Source organism: Scomber japonicus, chromosome 18, assembly GCF_027409825.1.
Source record: "Scomber japonicus isolate fScoJap1 chromosome 18, fScoJap1.pri, whole genome shotgun sequence".
NCBI lineage: Eukaryota > Metazoa > Chordata > Actinopteri > Scombriformes > Scombridae > Scomber > Scomber japonicus.
In genome coordinates this window covers 17,002,752-17,028,587 of record NC_070595.1, presented here as the reverse complement: position 1 = coordinate 17,028,587, position 25,836 = coordinate 17,002,752, and the positions used below count along the sequence as shown (strand labels likewise).

Here is a 25,836-nt window from a genome sequence, read left to right as displayed (position 1 = left end):
CAAGTTAGTTGAGATTTATTAAAGAGGAGGTAATGATTTGCAATTATATTAATATTTACATTCATTTAAACAATAAGGCTTTGTTGGATATTTTACAGCCATTTCTAAACGTGGAGCTGGAGCCAATCAGAGATGAGTACAGTACTGAAATCACACGTGTGAAATGGAAAAGAAAAATCACCATGAAATATCACAATTTCCCTTTTATGTCAAGTAATTTTCAACTTGTAAAAAAAGAAAAGTAAAAACAATTCAATAGTAAGATCGGACGTAACACAACAGGCTACACATAACCGTTTATGTTTTATAAATGACATGACACTTGGCTGATTGTTGGCCAAGAAATAAACTACATACTGTACGTGATCATCATAAAATTAGACATTTTGAAGCAACAATGTGCCACACAGGCCTTCCTTGGTGATAAGTTCATGAGTTAAATGCTGGAATTGTTTTTTTCTGGAGGCCTTGTTTGGTTCACTTTTCATCCGAGTGAAGTGAAGCTGGTTTCAGAAACAATAAAAAAAGGATTTGTCTACATTATTTTCCACCTGTCCGAATTCCTTCACATAAAGCATGACAAAAACGTATGTTAATGATTCATGACAGTTCAGTCAGGCTTTGATCCCAAGTAAAATAAATCTTCAGTAAACTTGGAGTTTAAAATGACAAAAACTCTTTCTTTTTTCTTTTCTTTTTTTTTTAAATACAGTTAAGTTAAAGATCTGACTGTACTTGAACAAATCACAGGCACATACGTATGCCTTTACAGGATGTCTTATGAATATAAGATACTGGCTATTGAGTGTTTGCATTTGATCTGCAATGATGCTTTCTGGTTTTCTTCTCTGTGTCTCGTGTACTTCAGGTGGTTTCAGTGTGTCGTCTTCTTGGGGCCTTTGCCAAATTTAGCATCTAATCCGAGACCTAAAAGTAAGAAAACCAAAGATATGATTAAAGAGCAAGAAAAAAAAGGACATAAAACATCAATAAAACCATTTAAAATAGGAAAATATTCTCATTTTCTCCAACTATATCAGAATAAAATTGACTGCCTGTCTCTTTAGCTACACTTTAAAGGATAATTACCGTTTTTTACAACCTGGACCTTATTTCTAGCATAAAATACGACCATCAGATAACGCGTTATCTGCCGCGAAACTAGTTCATTTCACCAATATTTTGTTATGATACGTTAGTGCTATTCCCCTCCGAGCCCGTGGTGGCATGTTATCAACATCCGGGGTCTGTAGGTTGAGCCGTTGACCTACTAACCTCTCATAGATAACCTCTGATCTGGATGATGTCATTTCAGATAATGTCAGATCAGAGGTTATCTATGAGAGGTTACTAGGACAACCTACGGACCCCGGATGTTCATAGCATGCCACCGCGGGCTCGGAGGGGAATAGCACTAACGTATCATAACTAAATATTGGTGAAATGAACTCGTTTGGCGGCAGATAATGTGTTATATAGAGGCTGCGCTTCGGTGCCCCGCGTACTCGCATTATACGGATATATACGCAGCAACACTGGAGCTAATTTCATCTGAACGACTCCAAATGACACCAAAGTTGTCTGGGTGAGTAAATGATCGTATTTTATGCTAGAAATAAGGTCCAGGTTGTAAAAAATGGTAATTATCATTTAAGGCATTATTTCAAATCAAATTTGGATCTAATATTTTGGTAATAAACACATACTGTGACTGACCAAACCTGCAGTTACTGGTGGCTTCAATCATGTTTTAAAAGCTTTTGCAACCATTACAATCCGTCAGCAATTTCACAACAATACATTAAAATAATGAGGAAAAGTAGGAGGAAAGGTAGGAGGAAAAAAGGCCACAGAGACAGTCACTAACAATAAATCGAAAGAGGCCAAGAGAGTGTTAAAGCTGAATTAACTCTCACCAAGGAAGACCAGGATGGTGCCGAACCACTGCATCGTGCTCATGACGTTACCAAACAGAAGAACTGAGCCGAGTATGGTGAAGAACTTCCTCGTGGTGGTGACGATGGAGCAGGTGAGTGGTCCGAAGTTCACTACCGTCATAAAGATGAAGGTCTAGTGAAAGAAATAATGGAAATAATTTGAGCCTGATCGATATATTGGTATTGGCGTGTTGTTCTCCAATATGCACTGATATCTTCCTCTTTTTTCCCCCCTTTTAAATTATATAGGCAGCATTTTATGTATATTTCATCCTTTTTCTTAACTCAAACTTAATATATAAATACATGTTTTTTGTTCCATGTGGGTTTTTTATTATTATAGTTATTTATAATTATTAAATTCACAGTGAAGTTTATTGTTTCAGTGCATTGATGTCATTTTAAACAATTAAGTTTATTGTTAAACTGTAACTGTTTCAGTTGGAGGATCATTGTCAAAACAATGAATCCTTTAACCCACCTGGCCTAAAGCGCTGGTCAGTCCAAACAGAAGAATACTGCTGAAGATGCTCGGGTGGCGTTCAGTAAAACTCAGGAATTCCCAAATCTCCCCAGTCCACAACACCGCTGGGAGCAGAAAGCATCAGGGGGAAAAAAGAAAAAGAACATTTATAGTGTCATCTCAGAAACACAACAAAGTAACTGATCATAATAAGAGCTAGAGATAGAAAATTAAAAGCAGACTATTCTCAAATGTTAAATTTTGTGGTTCATTTTGCCTTCTTTGGACTGTTGGTCGCAACAAAACGAGACATTTGAAGATGCTGACTTGGGCTTTTGGAAACAGTGATTTTTACCAATTTTCTAAGGACTAATCAATTGAGAAACTACTCATCATGTATTATATTCTGTCTAAGTTATTTACGCTGTATATTTTCTTTCTTTATTTTTTTGAGGATGTATTGTATGTCTTAGTTTTAAATGTTGAGCCACGTCTAAGATGATTTTCTGTCACGACAGACAATAAAGTTTCTGTATCGGAATCTAAATAATCAACAGATAGTCGCAGCCTTATTCATGATGTCTGATGTGGTGAGAAAATCAAATTACAAGTGTTCATAATGTGAGGTTAGAGCACCATCCAGTGGCGTAATACAGCAACAACAGTTAGGTTAGAAAAGGACTCAGTGTGGGGTGTCTGGGATTCGTGGGAGCCGAGGAGTTAGAATACCTTTTGCATTCTGGGATTAAAACACTTCAAAGCTAAAAAAAAAAATATCTTATTATGGCAGCAGGAGTTTATCTGTGTCTGAGCAGAATTAACAAACCAAAACTAAAAAGACATCTGAAGGCATTTTAAAAGCTGCCTGGAACGGACTTTAAATACTTATGAGAAAAACAAATCTAGTCTTATTTGAAAAAAAAAAGAAGAAGTCATTTCTAACCTATAAAAACTGTGGAGCAGAGATGGAAATATACTGAGATTACAGGCAGCACCAATTAGTCTGTTACAGGAAAGATAAGAGTCTCTGGGTTCTCATACTGGTTTTGACCTTTCAGTCTTTATCTTATGGCCCATTAGTGCCTAACCTCGCATTTGTTTTATGTACCTCACTCTTGAGCATATTATAGCAACCTCCTCACAGAACTGAAGGCTTTGAGGTGCAGGACTCCTTATCTACAGAGATAACACTCAACACTTTGCCTCCACTGAATTAATGAGTTTTTAGTGTTCACCTTTTTCTTCTCTAACACGTTGTTACTGTTTGCATTTTTTTATTTTTTTTTTGCCATAAACTACTGCATCACAGGAGCCATTTTCTCTCAGGTTTGAATATTAACACCAACATATTATGTGAATTCAACAACAACAAAAACCTGATAATATTAGCATGTAGAATAAATGGTTGAGTGGATCAGCAGGGTAACAAAAGAGCTCAAAAGATGTGATTTTGACATTTAGTTGAGATCATTTTGGGCTTTTTCAGACTTTTCAAAGAGTCACAGACATACAGCTGTAAATCAGATGGTTTGAAGGAAGGAAAGGAGGGAGGGAGGGAGGGAGGAAGGAAGGGAGGAAGAAGGAAGAAGGAAGGAAGGAGGGAGGGAGGGAAGGAAGGAAGGGAGCAAGAAGGAGGGAAGGGAGGAAGAAGGAAGGAAGAAGGAAGGAAGGGAGGAAGAAGGAAGGGAGGAAGGAAAGGAAGGACAGAAGGGAGGAAGAAGGAAGCAAAGGAGGGAGGAAGGAAGGAAGGGAGCAAGAAGGATGGAAGGAAGGGAGGAATTAAGAAGGGAAGGAGGAAAGGAGGACGAAGGAAGGGAGGAAGGAAGGAAGCAAAGGAGGGAGGGAGTAAGGAAGGAAGGAAGGAATGAAGGGAGCAAGAAGAAAGGAAGGGAGGAAGAATGAAGGAAAGGAGGAAGAAGGAAAGGAGGACAGAAGGAAGGAAGGAAGGGGGATGCAGGAAGGAAAGAAGGAAGGGAGGAAAGAGAGAAGGACAGATGGAAGGAAGGAAAGAAGGAAAGAAGGAAGGAAGGAAGGAAGGAAGGGAGGAAAGAAGGAACAATCAAACAGACGGGGTCAATTTGACCCAGGAGGACGACAGGAAGGTTAATGAGCATTTAAACATAACAAGCTGTAGCTCAAAGATAATAAATAATGTGTCATAGATGCCAGAATATACAAACTACAAAACTACATGTGTTTAATGCAAAAATAGTGTGCACTTTTTTTACAGCAGTGGTCATAATCTGTTTGGTGTTTCTCATAAAACTTCTTCCTCTTGGTTATGAACAAACAGGCGTGACTTATAGGAGGTGTGTGTGTGAAAAGGCGCATATGCCAATAGGTGTGTCCATGAGGTGATTGGTCAGTTGGTTGATGGTTTACATTTTAATGTCTTGCTTTTGTTACCTTTGTGGCCACACTTGTTTTTATTGTATTTGCCTAATCTGAAGCCAAATCTTAGTGCTTTAAAAAACAAAAACATGCAAATAAATATAAGGTAAACTCCCACAATTGTTTTTTAAAAAAAGCTATCAATGTAAATCCTTCAGTTGTATGTTGTTAATCTGCTTCAATATACTGTGATACACTTCTCCCATTCCTAAAACTGTTTCCTGTTGTCATCTTTCGCCAGCGTGTTCAGAGCCTGCTACAATTATTCTTCCACAGTAGCAAATCTTCTCCCTTTCAATCCTAATTTTAGTTTTATTGAGCTGGCATACACTATACCTAGAAGCAAAATACAATAACCACACCCTGCTCCCGCTGTTATGAAGTAGTGAGTTGTTAAAATCTGTTTCTGTAGCTTCATGGGATTTGAGAAAGATGGATGTTGCATGTCACCCAAGCGTAGAAAAATAGAATAACTGGTTCTCTTTATTTTTCTAGTTGATCATTTTTCATTCACGTTTATACAGAAGTTAAGTTAAAGCCCAGTTCACGCAGAAGATTCATAACAAGACAAGTCAAAACCTGCAACTTCTTGCTAAGCATCAGTCTGCAAAATCTGCCAGTTTACACCAATGTGTCTAGACGAGATAGTGCATCATCTCCATGGCAACAATTCTCTGCACTTCTGTTCTATCTGCAGGCTTTTCAGGCATCTTTCTGCAGCTGGATTTAATTTGTAGCATCTTATCGTCATACAGTATGAATAAGGATAGTAATTAGGGATGAATAATTTTGTAGAAATATCTTATTGAGATTATTTTGACTGATACTGCAATTACATTATGATTTGCAATCTTATTTTTACCTCATTATTTTCATTGAAAACCATTAAAAAGGATTATGGTGTAATTTTTGCAGGATTTGCACCAAACAAAGATGTTTTCCTAAGTCTGTAGAACATGACATGTAGGCCAGGACGTCTCTGCAGCACCACAATATGTAATTTAAAATGGTATTTTACCTTTAACATTACACCTCCTGTGATTTGAACATTGTAGTCAAGCAACTTGCAATTTCAGTAAAGTTTTGATTAATTGCTCAGCTCTAATAGTGAGTGAGTAACTTCCTACAGTTGCATTCTAGTATTGATGAAACAGGGAAAACGTAACAATAATGAGCAAGTCGAGGCTCTTTCCTTACATCCGAACTTGCCATTTCAATAAGCTGACAGGTTGCTGATCTGACCAGCTGACTTGGCAACGAGCTGATTGGCTGCTGAAACAGGTGACGTGCCTTACATTTTAAAACCAGCCACTTGGCAACTTGACAAGCTGAGTCACAGACGACGCCACCAGACAGCTTCGGTTGAGCTGAGTCGCTGCAACGCTCTAAAATGGTTTCATCTCCTTGTACAAAAAGCCCTAATTAACCAATTTGCTATGTTGTGAGAGAAAGCATGTTCAGTCACCAGTGTGTCAGTTTCACTCTGCTGTATTTTGCCAGTGCTAACCCACTCCAAGGTGATTGTGCTCATTAGTTTCTCCTCCGTCGCTACAGATTTGTCAATCACTGAGATGCTCTGATGTTTTGGTTGTAATAAAACCCTCCCTGCTCCCGGCTCTCCGTGCCTCATATTCTGTTAGATGTAAATTTAGGGAGAAAGCACAGCAGACTCACCTAGTCCCAGCACCAGAGTGGACCACAAGTTGATGTTCAGCATCATGTGGTTGGCACTCGTCTGAAATTTAGCCCTCATGTGGTCCTGGGCCACGCCAGTCAAACCGTCCAATGTTAGAGAGATCAGCTGTGACACAAACATATTAAGACTGAGACAAATATTATGGGAGATGCAGATGGAAAGGTGATAGATGATAAATGAAATCAAATTGAAATTAATGGAATATAAAGCTATGAAAACTCACCAACAGGATCTCTCCAAACCCAAAAACGTGGTCGTCTGCCGTAGCAGAGCTCTTGTTGGGTTTATACAGGAAGAGAGCCACGCCGCTCACAATCAGCAGCACACACAGGTACTTAGCCATCGGGTATCTCTTCCTCAGTATAGTCACACCAAGAATCATCACTGAAACAACACAACAGCATGATGGATCACTTTTAGTCCTGAATGCCAGACAGAAATATCTGAGGTGAATTAATCTTCACAGGCCCTGAGAGTGGAACATATGGATGGAGAAAGAGAGTGTGTGTGTGTGTGTGTGTGTGTGTTTCTGTATGTGTTACAGGAGATAACCAAACTGTGAGGGACGAGACGTGACCTTCATACACAACCAGCACATAGTGTGTAAACTGCCACATATGCTCGCTCTCTGTGTCCTTGAGCAGTTCAGAACCATATCAGCATTTCTCTTGTTCGTCACATGCACACATATGTACGATAGCACATTACATTATGAGAGCTGGCAGCTGGCAGATAGTGTTGACACAGAGCACAGCTGAGGCCTCAAATTTTCACCAGTTACTGAAAACAAACACAGGGAACGACACAAGAGCATAAATTTACACTTCTCCTTTTCCAGCGAGAGCAACCATAAGCTTAGACATCTGGTAAGTATTATAGATGGAGCTGATATAGCTCAACTGATTCACTGTGCTTAATATTTGCAGTAGGAGTTGTACTTCACTCCACCTGATTATTATTTCTTTTAGCTGAATGGAGGCCGAAGTTCGTCCTCAAGTTGCAGAGAAAAAAAACTATCCTTATAAATCATCCAGTAATATCTTTCTAATCTCCTTCAAAGTTCTCTCATTGAGATGTGATACACTTGTTATTGGAAACATTTCCTGTGGTCATCTTTTGTCTGGACTCGCAGGTTAGTCTCTAAACGCTTCTCACATAGACTCCGAGGACAATCAACAAAAGGTTTCATTGTTAAAACTGAGGGGAAACAATAAAGAGAGAGAGTGTGTGTTTAAAAACCCTGCACTGCAGAACCAACACAAAGTCTTAAGGGAGGGTGACATTAAGTTCACTACAGAGGAGAATAGGAGGAAAGCATCATTTCCAGTAAGGCCTGTACTTGACAAACTGTAAGGGGAGTAGGTGTGTTAGCGGCTGTTCATGCTGCGGTTCAAGCAATTTCTATGCACTCAGAAAACCCCCAGACTTCTGTGGGCGGAGATCTCTGAATGTCTGAGACTCTGAGTCCAGAGCTTCCTATGATTCTTCCTGGATTTCTTCTACAGTGGAAAAAAGTCCTCCTTTTGAGGCCCAATATTCTGCATGCATACGCTACCTAGCGGCAAATCCACCCTACTCCAGCACTAGCTATGGCTTCTAGGAAATGTTGGGTCCCTGTTTGTAGAATATATAACCACAAATATTTAATAAGCTTTAAATATTTGTGGTTAAGCTTTGCCATTACGTGTTACAAGATAGTCTGCTAAGAGAAGTAGAGAAGATGTCACATTCTTCGCTTAGTATAAACACATTATGTTGATGTTATTATGTGTATGTGATATGCATGTATGCAGGTGATATATGGGCAGAGAGCAGGAAGCTGACAAAGAGTGATGCTGTTAAATTTACCTGGTATGGGCTTGCAGGATTTCCCCAATACCTATTAATAAAAAAGCAGAAGGTTTTACTTTAGGACAAAAAAAAAGAAAGGAAAAAGCACCAACACTGTTCAAACAATGCAAACTCACAATCATCAGACTTTGCACATGTTGAAAAAGAGCAGACTCACCTGTGTCGGGTAGTTGACATATTGAAGGGCAGAGTTACTGGACACCATGGCTCCGAGATAAGAGAGGGAACATAGCCCATAGAGCCAGCTCTTGGTGTGATCTGGCTTAGAGCCCTCGAAAAACTGGATCACTGAATAATAAAAAAAAGAAAAAAAAAAAAAGGAAGAAATAGCCAAAATATGATCAAACACTTAAAGAACAAAACTTGCAATAACATTTCCCCAGATGACCAGTTTTAGGCTGAATATAGGCTGTATAATGCAGTATACTCACAGAGCTTAGCAAACAGACAACTGATGATGCACTGGATGAAGACCAGTGTCCGGGCGAATCTGAACTTCTCCTTCTTCTCTCCTTGACCATAATCACCTCGAGTGCTGGAAAAATCAAGCAGGAAACACAGTGTTTAATATTGACCATCGTGGACACCGGCCTTCCTGCTGGGAACAGAGGTAGTGAGGTTTTAAGAGTCTCTAAGCTGGGAAAAGGCACTTCAGAAAGAAGAAGAGGCCATAATGCATTACATTACATTACAGCTGACAGATTGGGGGAGGGGTGTGAACCAAGACTTTTTTGATTGCAATCTTGCATGCTTGCTGGTCACAAGAGGAAACCGTGGTCAAAAACTCATCGTGAAGAATAATGTCGGTAGTTTTGAGATAGAAACGTGTGCAGGAAGGTTTGTGAAAGGGGCCGCGACAGTTTCAAGGTAATTATTCTGAAACCAGATACGATCCCTGTCACCTCTTGTGACTTCGGCAACTACATGCCATCTGTGTCAAGCTCCAGTATGTGAAATGCAATATAGAGGGAGCCCCATTTACTCTTTGTAAGAGAGTCAGGAAGAAGTGTTATGACTTGATTTCTGAATCTGCCTTTTCACGTCCTGCAAGCTCAGTGAGTTGCAACGCCTACTTAACTTCACGCTCTCTTGACATGTTTAAAAAGATCAAATCAGTCTTTACAGAACAATGTTATCTTTTTAGCTGTTTGGTTTTGGTATGTTTTTTGTGATGTTAATTGTCCGTGTATGCTCTTTTATTTGAAACCTTTTCATTTTTTTCTGCTTCCATCTTGACCAGGACACCCTGGCAAAAGATAAATTATATCTCAATCTGGTTAAATAAAAGGATAAATGAATTTAAAAAAAAATTATATATATATATATATATATATATATATATATATATATATATATATACACACATATACACACACACACATTTTAATTGCTGCAGATGCATATTTCATACGATATAATACAACTTTAATGTCAGCTTACAGTGAAAGCTATTAGGCCGCTCCATTTAAGTGGTTTACACACATTTTAAATCATACAGTCACACACGACACTTATCCGAGAAAACAGTCATAATCACACATATCACATCATATCCACCAGATTCAGATCTCAACTAGCGGCACACTGATCTTGCTACAGTAACAGGAACGAGGGCCCAAGACCACCAGCAAAAAGAGGAATCATTTACTTTCACTATAATAGCATACATAAGAACATAATAATTGTTTTGTTATGAATTTCATAAACTTTCTGTAATAAAACATATAAAAGTATAACAGATGGCTGAGCCTGGGACATAATCTTATCAGATAGTCTGTGATCTAATTTCTGTCAGTTTAGGGGTCCTTGATGTGAAAAGGTTTGAGAAACGCTGCTCTAAATCGCTTATTATTAACACATTACTGTTGGTTTGTTCTCACTTTTATGTGGTCATATTATGTTCTGTAATATTGTGAAATTTTAACATTTTTTAGGTGGAGGCTTTAAATAAGCCCGTTCAGGTTTTCTGCCTTTCCATGCACTGCATATTATCTGTCATTTTTTGATGTAAATTTTAACTTGGTTTTCTCCATTTAAAAACAGCTCAATCTTAGTATGAAAGTTGACAACTGCTTTAATCTAACTATGAATAATAATGAAGGCAACAGAGGTGACAGATTGTAGGTTATATGCACCTATACATTACATTTCCTCATTAACAGCAGATTCAGTGCTCAATCAGTCGCAACAATAATAGAGGGACTCCAAATAAGTGTTTTTTTTTTAAATGGGAAAAAAGGGGAATAATTAATTTTGTCTATAATTACAGACTATAAGTACTGAATGACTGTTTTGGTCATGGGTTTCATACACTTACTGTAATAAAACATCTAAAAGCAGATGAGAGAGCCTGGGACAAAATCTTATTAGATGGGGGTTGTGATTAAATTTGTGTCAATTTAGTCATCAAGTAGTCCTTGATGTGAAAATGCTTGAGAATCACTGCTCTAAGTGGACTATTATTAATGTATTATTGTTGTTATTATAAAATAGGCCCATTCAGGGTTTGTTTGCCTCTACCTGCACTGTATATTATTTGTCATTACCTCTAACTTTCTATAAAATAAAATAAACTCAAGTATTAGAAAGCTTAAGTCGTTTTTCTCCATTTAAAAAACAACTCAATCTAAGTATGAAAGTTGACAACTGCATTAAATCTATCTATGAATAATAATGAAGGAAGCAGAGGTGGCTAATTATAGATTGCATGCGTCTGTACATTGAAGTTTCTCATTCACAGAATATCACACCAGACTCCATTCAAAATCCTTGCACTTTAACGTCAACATTGCCCCTTACATCAGTATAGGTAATGTTGCAAAAAGCTTGCATAAAATTGCATAAGGAAAGATTTGAACAAATCTGGCACATTATGTACTTTGTGGTGCATTATTTTTAGATATGTAAAGATAAATACTCCTTACGCGTATCTGTCTGCAAGCATGCATTAAAAATGGACTTTTTTTAATGGAGTTTGGCACAAATGTTGGCTTTGTGTTACTTACATGGTCTCTTGCAGTATTCCGTAATAAAAGTAACACACGAAGACTCCGAGGAAACACACGGCGAAGCGCACCCGTGTGTTGTCCCACAACGAGGCGGGTTTCCCTGCTGCACCTTTTCCCGAAGACATGCTGTCCTCCACCAGCCCCGGTATGCTCACCGACACCGCCGTGCTCCCGGTGTTCCTCACACCGACGTCTCGCTCCACTATATAGCCGCCGACACGAGCCCGGAAATGGTGCTCGCGCTGTAGGCTAACTAAAAGTATCCTCCTTATAAGGCGACTAATTAGCGTTTGTCAATTATGTCCCCTCAAGCTTCTTCCCAAAAAAAGGATGCCTTGAGTTTAAATCCTGCAGCTGCACCGACTACGAATATGTTATTATGTCATTATTAAGTTCATTTTTTGGGATTATTTTAATGCAATGGCTGTCTTAAATGGACGCGCATCGCTACTGCTTTCTCACCTGTGCAAGATGTGAGCACAGTTAAGTGTTTTCATTGAGTAATTAAAGGCTATATTTAGTGGGAAAAAATGTGGCGTCAGGAAATTTGGTTTTCAGAAAGGACCACTAGGGCGTTAAAATCCGCCTGAACCCTTAGAAATACTTTAATAGATTAAATCTTTAATATAAAAGGCGTGATGGTGTATTTAGCCCCACAACGTAAATTCAGATTTATTAACCTTAATTGCGATTTACCTCTATAATTAATTATGCAAAGATTGTGTAGAAAAAGAAAACATGTAGTCCTAAAGGCAGCTAGTAAAAATATGAGGTCCTTCCTCAAAAATGTCGCAGCCCTTTTTTTCGTCCTGGCATGTGGATTTAATACATTGGTCCATGTAGGCAATTAAGATCCACCGTGGGCCAATCAAAAACCAGATTCAGGTGGACCGAGGCGGGACTTATATTTAAAACACAGCAAATCCACGTGTCAAAGGCAGACACATAAACAACAAGGGAAACCACAGGAATGAGAGCTGTGAGAGAGGATGCATAAAACAGATTAAAACATGAAATAAAACAACAGAATGGAGTCAAATAAAGGCTTTAAACACATTCATTTACAGTGTTTTCAACCTTCTTGTCACTGCAAGATGTAATTGTCACATTTGTTTAGTTTTTTTGATGGCAAACTGACTCTAGATTCAAGATTGTCATTCAGCATAGCATCCAAAATACAAAGAGAACGAAATTATGAGAAAAGCTCTGACTCGAAATAGTATAACTAATACATAATTCAAACAATTAATTTCTGGACATGTATGGAGTGTGGAGAATGTAAAAACGTACACATAAATAAATAATATTGCACATTTCCATAACAGCTGCCTGATTACAGATGAATGAGCAAAGCTCAGGCAGCAGTGTTTCTTTTTTTGTAGGAGTCTTATAGCAGCCGGGTAGAAGCTGTTACTGAACCTAACAGTCCTGCCTGAAGGCAAGAGAAAGAACTGTCTGTGTCAGAAGTGACTAGAGTCTCTCAGGATGCTGGTTGCTTTAGCCAGGAGGTGTTTTTGGGCCATGACCTCAATAGGTGGCAGTGTGACCCCAATAGTGCTCTCTGCTTTCCTCACCACTCTGCTCAGGGCCTTTATGTCCGAGGTGTTAGAGTTGTCATAACAGAGAGAGATGCTGCTGATCACAACACTCTATAGGAGGAAGGTGGTGAGGATGGATGGACAGAGGTGAGCCCTTTCCGCCGCTGCAGGAAATGTAGATGCTGGTGACCCTTTTTCACCAAAGAGGAGGTGTAAACATACTCCTGGTTGTTCTGGATCAGACTCACCACTGTCATCAGCATACTTTATGATGTGATTTGTAGTCTGTACTTTGAACAACAATTGTGGGTCATCAGGGTGAACAGTAGGGGGCTCAGTGAGATGGTGGATGATGTGGTATTTCCTACTCGCACATATATCGTACTATTTATTGTACTATTGCACTATGTAGTCATATTCAAATTGATTTACTTCCACTTCCACATCAATTTATATTGTTTGATGTACTGTTGTTGTGTGATGTGTGTAAGGTGTCCTTGAGTGCTTTGAAAGGTGCTTTAAATAAAATGCATTATGACTATTATTATTATTATTATGATGGGGCCTTCCTGAGAGAAAGTCTAATATCCAATTGCACAGTGGAGTGTTTAGTCCAAGTGGCTAAAATCATGATCTTGTGTGATCTTTTTCTCCAGATATTCCAAACTCAGATGAAGTGCGGTGGATATAGCGTCCTCAGTGGAGCAGTTTGGGCAGTAGGCAGATCTGAAGTGGGTCAAGTTAGGGAGGAAGGACAGATGTGATGTGATCCTTGACTAGTCTTTCAAAGCACTTCATACTATGGGAGTGATTGCTACTGGGTTTTTTGGGATTGGGACGATGGCTGAAGTTTTGAAGATGTATATGTCTATTAGGACCATAGACTGTATATAAGAGGACATGAGTCAGCTGGTCTGCACACCTCTTGAGCATGCACCCTGGTATCATGTCAGGACCTGCAGCTTTTCTTAGTTGAGATAATAATAAGATTGATGGTGTAAGCTTGTAAAAACCCAAGCAGAACATCATTATATCATTATTTTTAATTGAAATAAAATAGAAAATATAAATTCAGTGTATTTCAACCCCTGTATTTCTGCTGTATTTGTTTGTTTGTGTAAGTGTAAATGTTTTTTATGACGTGTTAATATACTATGTGGTACCTTTCTTTGGGCTTGAAATGTACAGTCTAATAAAAACTCAATATAAAGAGGATAAAAAAAACAATTGGTATCATTTTGTCTACAAACTTTTAGAAAATAAAAATCTTGATTTTCCAAAAAGCCTTTAAAGGGTCCGTCCACCTGTCCAAAACTCAAAAAGATATCTAGTTAACTATCATTTAAGACAAAGAAATTACATACAAGTAAATATTTGCTGTTTTTGCTTTTTTTTTTCCTTTTGTTTTTTTAATTTAATTGATTATGAAAATCTTTGCAATCAGCTGTTGTTTCAGCTCTAAGGTTTTGAACACCCAGAACATTTGGGGATTTTATTTTCTTCATAATAGCAATGACACACTTAACATTTTAAACTGTAAACCAAAAAAAAAGAGAAGAGGCTGCATGATCATGTCTGAGAGAAAACAGCTTAGGATGCTCTTATGCTATGAAATCTTCACTGTTGGTCATAATTTTTTATTACATAGGATCATGTCGACAAAGACAGTGTTTGATCTTTATGAATAATAATCCAAGCAGAGAGAAATCAACTTCTGCCATATCAAAGTTAAACACATTAACACTTAATTATGACCGGACCACAGCAGCCAAATGGATGCATATTGAACACAAATTCAGTTTGAATCGCTCAAAATTATTAAATGTGGACAAATTATGCAAATGTTTGGTTAGGAAAAAATGCCCACTGTAGGCAAGTAAAGCTAATAAAACATCCACTCCTGCTTATAAGATTAAACCACCAAAGTTTAAACAGAAAGATGGGCTGATTTTTTTTCTTCTTCTTCTTCTGTGAATAGAAAAACAGACTCACAAGCCTCCTCGCTCTTTACAAAGATACAAAAATATATATCTTCCTAGAAATACATCTGTAGAAAAGAAGCCCATCGTAAACTATAGGCCTAGTGAGAAAATATATTTTCCCCTCAATCAACAGATTATGAAACAAAACCCATCAAGTACTTCTCTCAAATTGATCTTAAAGTTCATCTAAAGCTGGCAAAGCTTTACTAGGATATTAATCGTAAAGGAGAGTGAGAAAGTCATTGTTCTCATGTTCTAAGTGCTCGAGGTTTCTGACTCAAAATTCACTTGTTTTGACATTAAAGAAACAGCAGACTGCAGTCTTTGTCCAGGCAGCTGATGAACAAGAAAAACAATATTCATTATTTTTCCTGCAGGGAGAAATAATCAGTAAAAGCAGCCGGATCTTTAGGCCAAAGTCAGTCTAAAATATGACAGTGAAACTGCTTAAAGTCACAAAGTTTCTCATTTGGAGCACAGTCATCGTGGCGTGTTACAGCAGTGATGAGCCAGGTGACCACAGCAGGTATCCGTCAGCAACCTGCATTCAAAGCAAATCCAGTTTCTCCAGGTACGAACAGGAACGACGCCCCCTCCCCACAACCCCCGGGCAGTGCAGTGTGTCCTGAGAGGCTCTGCTTAGATGTTCACCATCTACTGCATGCCAAGGTGCCTGGTGGGAGAGGCTTGACCCGGGCAGCCGGTGACGGGAGAGACCGACAGGCCACGGAAGAGGAGGTCCATGGAGGGCAGGAGGGGCTTCAGGAGGCTGACAGGGCAGAAAGCAGAGCCTCCGTGGGGGGTGAAGTTGACTTTGTTGGGGTCAGGGCAGGATGGCTGGAGGAGAGGCTCATCCTGGCAGGCAGATCTGGAGGTAAAGAGGTGCGGAGAGTAATGAGGTCATTAATATGCGTCAAGATCAGTCAAGTGCTTTAGTTGCACTTTCCTGGTTTATGGACTAAATGTATGATGTCACCCATGTCGTTTAGTGGATACTCCCTGGGATAATGATTGGCCTGAAGAGTCACATGACTATACACCTCACCCATCATACATGTCTGGACGCACATAATTGGTTGTTTTTTTCTATCTGATTCTTAACTACTCTATTTAAATGTGTTTTATGATGACCCTGAAGAAGTTTTGCAAGCTGAAACACGTTGATCTGACAATAAAGTCGATCTATACAACAAATATATCCTATCGAGTTTTGACTTGTTTTGAAAGCGTCTCTCCAACATCTTTCCAAAGTTTGATTTATAGACCATTTCTGTAACATTTGGAAACCAACGAAATGAGAAAGCAAACAAGATTTCTGCTTCTCTCTTTGCTCCATTTTCACCTGGTATTAAAATGTGACCTGTATCTGGACCAAGATGAACATATATTAATGCAAAGGTGTAAAAGCAGGCAGAACGCACTGCGGTCTGATTTACATTTATATGTCCGCTCACAGTATTGCCTCCCTTTACCTGGAACAAACCATATCTATTGACATCCGCTCACAATGCAGGAATAACTGATACCACATGTTTTAATACCAGTTGTAAATGAAAAGGTTGGATGTATTTGACGTCATTATACAGATGATGTGTCCAGATGCATTCACATGTTAAGCCTAAATGAGGCCTTAACTCTCCTGCTGTCCTCAGGTAGATTTTAACCAGGGAGGACAACAGGCCTTAACTAAAAAATTAGGTATAGTGTCATTTAAATGAGGCCTATTGACCATCATTTCCAAAAATATGTGTAAAAACCTGTGGTAATAAGTTAAAATGAAGTTGGCTTAAAAAAGGTCTGACACAGAATTGGATGATAATTTATACCTTATTTTTTATAAACAGTTAAACTGTTTAGTTAGTAAACTGTTATCACCTTTTATACAATTCATTACATCTCTTCCCTCTGTTATGATGGCATGTATGATCATTCAAACAGCTACGCACATTTTGGCCACTAGATGTCGTTGTACCACACGTTATATGAACAAGTCAGTTTCTAGCATACCCTGGCCTTAAATGGCATGTCCTTAATAATGATATGGATCATTACGAACCCTAAAAGCTGCAGTTTTGCCTAAATTCTTCACACACTTTTCACTTTTGAGACTCTCCAAAAGTGTGCACCGTTATCACCTTTTGTACAATTCATTGCATCTCTTCCGTCTGTTATAACATCAAACTTCTCACTCTTTCTTAAAGTGTAACCATGTGAAAGTTTCAAACACTTTTTTTTTATCTCTAGATGTAGTTCCACCACACTTTATATGAACAAGTTAGTTTCTAGCATATCCTGGCCTTAAATGGCATGTTCTGGATGATGATATGGATCATTAAGGGCCCTCAAAGCTGCAGTTTTGCCTGTTACATCATCATTTAAATCACAATATGTACCCACGCTGGACCCTCTCACAGTGAAAGCAGAGGTCAAGCCAGCAGCTTATTTTGGCCATTATCATATGAATTATGCATAGCCTAAAAAAAGTGTTGACTCACATTGCTTCCTCGCATACTCTGACTCGCTCGCAGCCTTCTGGCGGCTCGCGCTGGAAGGCGTAGGTTTTATTGGGACGAGGAGAGGTAGAGCAGACCTGCAGCAGAGGAGGATCCAGTGCCAATGAAGGAAATAATGTCGACGGAGAGGGACATAGGATCTCACTGTCCTCTGGTTCTGCACACACGGGGGGAGAAATAGTCAAAGTTTTACTAATGATACCCCGAAACGAACACAGAACAAGAATCTCAGAATACAGTTTAAGAGTGCAGCGTAAAATATGATAAGTCTGGCTAACCTGGCTCTCCCATGGGACAGGGAGACTGTGATGGAGACAAAAGAGATGCGTTCAAGGGACACGGGGAATTCGAACGTGACAGGAGCGTCGGGTCTAGAGGACAGGGCGACTGAGAAGGAGAGAGGAGGGAAGGATCCAGGGGCCCCGGCGAGGGCTCGCTCTGGGAGCCGCTGCTGCATCTCTGGGCAGGGACAGGAGCCCTGTGGCCATCTGGGATATCCAAAATCTGAGTGAAAAGTGAAGAGGTCAGAGAAGCTAAAGAAACAAGAGAGTGCAGAGTGTGGTATGCTTCGCGTTGCAGGAGGTGATACAGGTTTTTTCAATTTTATCATGATCACAATAAATAAAGTTTGTTATCTGAGATCCCAACAATAGTCTTTCATGATCACACTAGAAATCACATTATTTTGTTACGTTTTCAATCATATTTTAAGCTTTTTTCTTTCTTTTTCTCAAAATTGCAGAACGGTTCAGGAGGTTCTTTGTACCTGCAGCAGTAACATGTTACAACAGTAACATTGATAGATAGTCCTGTGGCATTGCAATTATTACTGAAATGTGCAATAATAACTTTTAATTTCTAATCTTTTAATTCCTAATCTGCTCTTTCCTTCATTTTTAACGTCAAGGTCCCCTAAGGGTATGAATAAAGTATATCTATCCATCTATCTATCTATAAACATTTATTCTTTTCCATACTGGTTGTTGCTACTAATCTTTGATATTTGCCTCTGCCTCACTGGTTGTAACAGCATATCTCAGCGGCGTTACCTCATGCTGATCTTCAGGCTTCTCGGACACAAACACCTCCTCTAGCTCCAAGTTGAGGCCTTCAACACTACGTCGCAGCCGCGGGGCGAGTCTGTTCAGTGGCATGAGCGGCATCGTCTGGAAGAAGAAACACAGAGTCTGTGCTTGTGATTATGTACAGGGGAGGGGGAGACTGGGCAAATTAAAGGAAAAACCTGAATAAAAGCGTGAAGAAGCATCAGTTGCAGATTTTTCTGAGCATCAGGGCTATCTGAAGGGTTTGATGAGTATGAAAATGACGTGAATAAAATGTTAGGGCCTTTACAGTCACCAGATCTCAACCCAGTTTGGACCCATATGTAAGACAATGCTCCCCACCACCATCGTCTCTATAACACCAAATGATATAAACTTACATCCTCAAATCTATTTCATGATGTCAGTGATTATCTTTGATGCTGTATGTCCTTTTGTTATGACTCAATGAGATTATCTGATTAAATAAAGGTTGTACATATATATAAATATAAATGAGGGAATATCTCGTGGAGGAATGGCGTTCATCCCCTCCAACAGAGCGCCACATACTTGGCAAGCAGCACTGAAGCTGTTCTGGAGGCTCGTCTGTTTCCATACTGACAGATTTCATGTTGGTTTTTTTTTATCCTTTCATTTGTCACCCATCTGTACTTGTGCTTGAGCAAAATTATAGTGGAGTCTCGGCTGTTGAATTGAATAGTACAGTATGATATGGAGGTTGTAAATTGTCTTCTGTCTTTCTGTGACAAGCGTGGCTGTAACACAGGAGCTGTGACGACAGCCGTTCCTAAGAAAAGCACCAGTGTGTTTTTTTATATCCCGGTTACTAAGTCCCTCCCAGTCTGCCTGTGGAAGCCAGTTTGGCACCGCTACTATACACCAAAACTTGTGTCCTCACTTTACCCCATTAAGGGGGGAAAAAGAGAGAGAGAGAGAGAGAGAGAGAGAGAGAGAGAGAGAGAGAGAGAGAGAGAGAGAGAGAGAGAGAGAGAGAGAGAGAGAGAGAGAGAGAGAGAGAGAGACAGAGAGAGAGAGAGAGAGAGAGAGAGAGAGAGAGAGATGAGATCGAAGCTACCTGAGTGATGCCTGCTGCATGACCTGCTGGCAAAGGGTGGTGGGGGAGCTCGTATCCTGCAGAGGGGGGTGCATGGCGGGAGCGCTTCTGCAGCTGTTGCCTCAGCTTGGCCACCTGAGGGCAGAGCAGAGAGAAAAATGACTCAGGAATCACTACAAGTCATTCTGAAAAAAAAGGGGGAGAGGTTACTCTGTCTCCCCTCGGGGGTCGTTAATGCTACATGCTTTCACTGTGGGAGGATGAGTAGGGAAAGGGTGTATGTGTGTATGTGTGTGTGTGTGTGTGTGTGTGTGTGTGTGTGTGTGTGTGTGTGTGTGTGTCAGAGTGAAACAGAGCATAGCTGATTAACGAGTTGCTGTAGTGATGATATACTGAGATACTTGCCTCCCTCAGGTGCTCTGCGCTGCCCCACGACGCTGAGCGCTTGTGTCCACCCATACTTCTCCTCCCCCGGGTCTCCTCTGCCCAAGAACTTGGAGTCTTTGAAGTAAAAATAAAAAAAGAAGGAAAAAAAAGATTATAATAGTGTTGTGAAGTCTGGGATTTTGAAAAATTGCCTTTTTTGGCTATTAATCTATCCGTCAGCAGGGTTGACCTTTCGGAGGCCTGCCACGGTGTAAAAGCCATTTTCTGTTAAACCCCCGTGAACTCCAATCAACAAAGTCTACCACACAGACATGAGGAGCCCCACACACACACACACACACACACACACACACACACAGCTGTCTTGCACACCTGCCCCGCAACAGCTGTACAGAGGAAGGCAACGAGAAAACCACTCTCGAGCTGCAAAACAAGCCTCGCTTCCACACACACACACACACACACACACACACACACAAACACACACACATAATAAAAAAACATCCAAACCACATCATTGTAAAAGACTATAAATACAGTGAAACATTATCAGCATTCAACACTCCAGTGCACTTAGACACACAAACTGTAATCCTGTTATTCACAAAGTCATGTACTGTAGAGAAAAACAACAAGATGACTTTTTGTTCACTTCTCCTTCTGTCCGTCACAACTCCGTCACAACTCCGTCACAACTCCAACACATCCTAACTTTTCATTCCTACCGATTTCTTCACACTGACTCTCGATCTTCTGGCGGCGGCGGCGGCGGCGGGGGCCTGGTTGACCACCGCCGGCTGTGGCTTGGGAGCAGACGACTGGCAGTTCATCATCATCATTATCAACAGGGTGAATCCTCTGTTGAGTTGACCCCCCCCACCCCCTTCCTCCACGAGATCAGATACTCAAAAAGTACCGGTGGGGCCTCTGTCGACCCGCTTCACACACTTGCAAACAATCCGATCTGCTCGCCGGTGTTCATGTCATTCACAAAGCCAGACTCAGCTAGCGTTACACCACTGTCTCTTTTTGAGCTCTCAACAAAACTAACTAACTGCAGCACAGCTTTGTCACGGCCCCCGAAAAATGACCTGCGCTCTTCAGGGTGTCAGCCTCGCAACCCTCCCAGAAATCTTCCCAGGCTCCAAAGCAACAGCGGGAAAACACTGACACCATCTTCAGTCCTGTCCGGTAGATCATAGTCGATAGCCGGGCTAAATAAGTCACAACGCCGCAGCATTGGTCAGTCATATAGAGACATTGGTGTTGAGTTACAGCTGACAACCACCCCCTTTACCCAAAGACCCCCTCCTCCACCCCCCACCCTCCCGCCACCATCATTCAACACCAACAACCCCACCCTGACCAATACATGAAGAAGGGGGATCATGGGACACAAACCTATAAAAAGACTCAAATGTAGTGCAACGTTTCATCTGGGGGGGCTCGTGTTTCCAACATAGACAGAGCTCATCAACATGGATTTAATTCCTGCGCTTGAAATATAAACAGAAACTGAGCCGCAACTAATGATTTTTTTAAAAACACATTTGTAGTTAATCTGTTTATTAACTTTTATAGAATCCAACAAGATAACATCTTAAATTTAAATATTCAACTACAATTCAAGTAATAGAGAAGTTGGAAGTTGGAATATTTGGCATTTTTACTTGATAATTTCTTTAAAAGTTTGCTTGATTATCAAAAATCAGTGGCGATTATTGCCTGTTGAATAACTGATTGATTAATTGAATCTGCTTCTTGCTTGTGCTGCTAATTGTTGGTTCCTTTTTTTTGTTTGTTAGTTTGGATTCACATGTTTTTATCACTTCTTAAAGGGATTTTTCCAGATCTATATATCTTTATTTTCTCCATTGTTGTAGCACTGCTGTCATTTAAGAGGAAACAGCATTTCATTTTTTTGTATATACAAGTACACTTAAATCTTGAATCTTGAACTGTTTCAGCATTTTAACAGAACAATAATAAATCAATGTACTGGCCCTGAAATAAATATTACCTCATAAATACTTTCTTTACACTTATAGTCATAGTGTCATGGTGTGTGTTGTTTTTGGACTGCATAATACTATAAGGAGGGTTGCTGCATTTATAGATACTGCTATGTCGACAATTTATGAGACATTTCGCCATAAATAAGCTATATCACATTCATATCTCTTCATTTTAAACTCTAACACCCCTTTTCAGTTTGGAATATATACTACATATTTAACTTGTAGATTTCTATTTTATATCATTTATGATTAATTGACTTGTGATACTTGTTTTCTCTCTTAACTTGTATATGTGGGTTGTTATGCACCTACAATGTCAGGGTAAATAACTTGTATGTGCAAACCTGCTTAGCAATAACTCTGACTGGGATTATATGAAAGTATGTAGAAGTGCATTTAGGATAATGTGTCCTTTTGAAGATGCATGTTATACATTTTGAGTATTGTGACTAAATGTTTGGCTAACTTTAATCTAATAATGATGAAAACCTTGAGAAATAAAGAATAAAATGACAGCAACCACTCAGTTATATCATCTGAAGTAATGCAGAGGAGTGACGGCAGAAGGAGATGCCGGGTGTGTGTGTGTGTGTGTGTGGTTGAGGAGAGCGCTGTGGGGGGATGGGGTGTCTGTATAATGAGGTCAGGAGGGGTCTGTTCCTCACAATGGAGGAAAAGGGGGTTCGTTCGGGTTTAAAACTGTGTCAGGAGCGAAGACGAAGCTGCGGAGCTTGGTGATGTTCTGGGGGGCGGGGGGGGGGAGGGGGGGGTTGTGCACTAGTTAAGAGCAGATACAGTCGAAGGAGGAGGCATCGGAGGGGGTGGGGGGAGCACGAGAAGAACGGCAAGAGTTTGAGAAGAACAAAAACGACTATTTCCAGTTGGCTGCCTTCCACCCGCAGCGTCGAACTGGAACCACCAGACACCTGCAGAGCCAACATCAGATATCTTGTCCTCTATAAAAAAAAAAAAACCTCAACAAACACACAAAGCCATGAAACTGTTGGTTTCTGCAGAGAAGGCCGACCTGTTCTCTGTTCTCTTCTGCAACATGAAGCAACAGGTTTTATGAGAAATGTGTTCTGATGCTGCGATAATTGAAAACTTGATTACAGTAATAACACCAAAGTATCACAGCTAATTCGACAGTGTCATGAAATACTAACTCACCTGTGTGGCTTTGTCATTGACACAGGTAACAGCCGTGCTCTCCGCCTCCTTGGGCCACTGCCCCTGCAGATAGGGTCCAACGATGGCGTCCAACGACAGGGTTCGACGAATGGTGGGTTTGGGTGGGCGGGCCGTAGTCCTGTCCTTGTCGGCTTTTGAGGAGAGGATATAAAACATGTCAGAGAGGACTGTGTGGGTTGTGTAAGCCTTGAGCTCGGTACATGTCAAAACTATTTCAGTCTCGCAGGAGTGATTAAAACGTGTGCTTGTGTGATCACGTTTAGCTTCAAACTGAATAAAGATGTGTAAAAAAGGAAAGAAAGAAAAAAAAAACACTCTTTAAAGAGGCTAAACAGTATTTTAACAGCAGTGGTAGTTGTTCACAAAATTGCTCCCAGGCTTCCTTTCCACCAATAAGCAAGCTGGGTGTGTATGTATGTGTATGTGTGTCAATGTGTGTGTGTGTGTGTGTGTGTGTGTGTGTGTGTGTATTCGTGCATGTTGGCAGCTCTTTGTAATCTCTGGCAGGTGTGGACCATGCCTTTGACCTGGAGCAAAGCCATCAAACTACACAACACTGGCAAGAGTCACCACAGGCTACTTGTGTATCTACCACCAACCCCAAAAAAATCCCACACACACATACACACACATACACATACACACACACACTGTACGTTGTCATCAGCCAAGGTTGCGGGGCAGACAGGATGTATAAATAAACACAGGCGACATGCAGATGTGTGATACAGTTGAAAAACACGTTAAAGAAACAACAAGTAACACAAGGAGGCCTTTAAAGCTGCTGCTGTGTTAGCGTGAAGCATGCAGCAGAGATCTCACAGGTCAGAGTGCAAAGGGGCGACCGAGTGTCCAAATAACATTATGAGAACAGTGTTATGTTTCAGGGTTAGCAGCCTTGCCTTCATTGTTGACTTAACATTCTCATAGAATGTTGTAATTGTACCTTCTAGACCACAAATCAAGTAGAAATGTAAAAAAATGTGTACAGGGTGATCTTTTTTTCTTTCATTAATCTCCATGATTAAGCCTGCTTTAAAAAAAATAAAATAAATAAAAATGACTCAGTTTATGAAACAGCTGTTCTGCTTTTATCAGATTAAGAGTGGTGCGTGTTACAAATCAGGAATTTCTTCATTAAAAATTGTTTAAAATGTTAGAACCTATTAAGAGTATTAGAGTAGCAAGCACAAAAGGGCATAAAGTCATCATCAGGCACCGGCCAAATGCTGCTAAAATAAGCAGTAGGTGGATTTGCTTCACTCAGCAACCCCAAAAAAACCTCAACTATGTTAATCTATTGAGTGGCAAAATTTGAACATTCATTAGCCATTCAGCATGTGGACAAAAAGTTCATTTGACTTTGAAAGCAAGGATTGATCATACATGCTTAGTTTTGTTTTGTTTCAATGAAAATCTCTCTATATTTAGATCCTGAACAAACAGGCAGATAATAATCATATTATTAATTTTTTAAAGTCAGCCCTTGCCCATGCACATGTAAGTGTATGCAGATTTAAACACCCCACCACCTCCTCCTTCTTCTCCTCCTCCTGTGGCTACTTTCAGGGACAAACTTCAGACTAAAGACTAGTTAATTGGTGGGGCCGTTTGTCCAACTGGGGACAAAAGATGTGTCCCCAATTTGGGGGAAAAAAATCTGATTGTTGGGTCAGTGGTTAAGGTTAGGAGGAGGGTAAGGTTTAGTCAAGCAGTAGTTATTTTAGGGTTAGGGTAAGTCTCCAGGAAATGAATGCAAAGCTATGTAATGTCCCCAAAAGTGACCTAAGACAACATGTATGTGTGTGTGTTTAAGTTCTGTTATAGGGTACTTTTGGGGACAAATTTCAGGTTCTGGAAATGAATGTAAGTCTATGCAATGAGCTCAAAAGTGACCATGATTTAATAAGTGTGTGCGTGTGTATGTTTGTGTGTGTATGTGTGTGTTGTTGTTGTTTTTTTTACCCGTCTTGACCTCTCCTCTGCAGAGGAGTGCTGAGCCCCTCTGGAGCTGGTATGGGACTGTGGCTCTGAGGGGCTGCAGGCTGGGGTTGCTGCTGCACCCCCGAGGCGCCCCTCCACTTCTGCCCGACATCCCCCCTTCACTCTCCGCTCCCACAGCCGAGCCCCGCTTATGAAAACACACACTCGGGGGCTTTGCTTTTCTTTCTTCTCCCCCCGTCGTCCGCTGGTGCTGGAGCTGGAGCTGGGGCTGGAGCTGGAAGTCTCTCTTCTCTCTGGTCGCATTCAATTCATCCAAAAGAACTCTGATCGGGCCTCTTGTTGGAGCACCCAGCTTGAGGTTTCTTTTGTGATGATGACCATGATTTTTGTTGCTTCTCAGTTTTTAATTTCGGGTTGGAGGAAAAAGAAGAAAGAAGAAAAAAAAGCAGCTGTAGTAGTGAAGCTTGTAGCTCAATGCATCATAAATGAATCGCGCACTATCTATCTATCCTTCATCATCGTGTGGTATGGAGAGGAGGACAACCAGCTGCAGCCAAGCTCCTCTCTCACACACATTTGGGCTTTTTTTTCTCTCTCTCTCTCTTGTCTGCAAAGTGACACCACAACAGCTCAACCTGTGCAACTATCTCGTGTAGTAGATCACTCTGAGAAGCAGTGGGTGAAGCATAAACTGCATATCTTCTTCTGGTTGGTTACTGCAGAATACTACTGATCACTTATTGGCCATCACATCCATCTGTCTCCTGAAAGGCAAACCTCCAAAAAACTTCAAGTT

General features: G+C 40.3%; 2 protein-coding genes across 2 annotated transcripts; both read right to left on the bottom strand.

Annotated features, from left to right (window-relative positions):
* Positions 1 to 190: 190 nt before the first annotated feature.
* On the bottom strand, positions 191 to 11,880 carry slc35b1 (solute carrier family 35 member B1). Its single transcript, XM_053338823.1, has 9 exons — positions 11,344 to 11,880; positions 8,770 to 8,873; positions 8,496 to 8,626; positions 8,336 to 8,366; positions 6,711 to 6,871; positions 6,466 to 6,592; positions 2,419 to 2,525; positions 1,917 to 2,070; positions 191 to 927 (listed from the first exon to the last, which is right to left on the bottom strand). The coding sequence occupies exons 1-9, from the start codon at positions 11,469 to 11,471 to the stop codon at positions 875 to 877; spliced, it is 996 nt and encodes a 331-aa protein (XP_053194798.1). The 5' UTR covers positions 11,472 to 11,880; the 3' UTR covers positions 191 to 874.
* A 2,600-nt stretch (positions 11,881 to 14,480) lies between these two features.
* On the bottom strand, positions 14,481 to 25,662 carry fam117aa (family with sequence similarity 117 member Aa). Its single transcript, XM_053338820.1, has 8 exons — positions 25,062 to 25,662; positions 23,076 to 23,227; positions 19,906 to 20,001; positions 19,522 to 19,635; positions 18,429 to 18,545; positions 17,658 to 17,883; positions 17,362 to 17,536; positions 14,481 to 15,734 (listed from the first exon to the last, which is right to left on the bottom strand). The coding sequence occupies exons 1-8, from the start codon at positions 25,189 to 25,191 to the stop codon at positions 15,521 to 15,523; spliced, it is 1,224 nt and encodes a 407-aa protein (XP_053194795.1). The 5' UTR covers positions 25,192 to 25,662; the 3' UTR covers positions 14,481 to 15,520.
* Between the last annotated feature and the right edge of the window lie 174 nt (positions 25,663 to 25,836).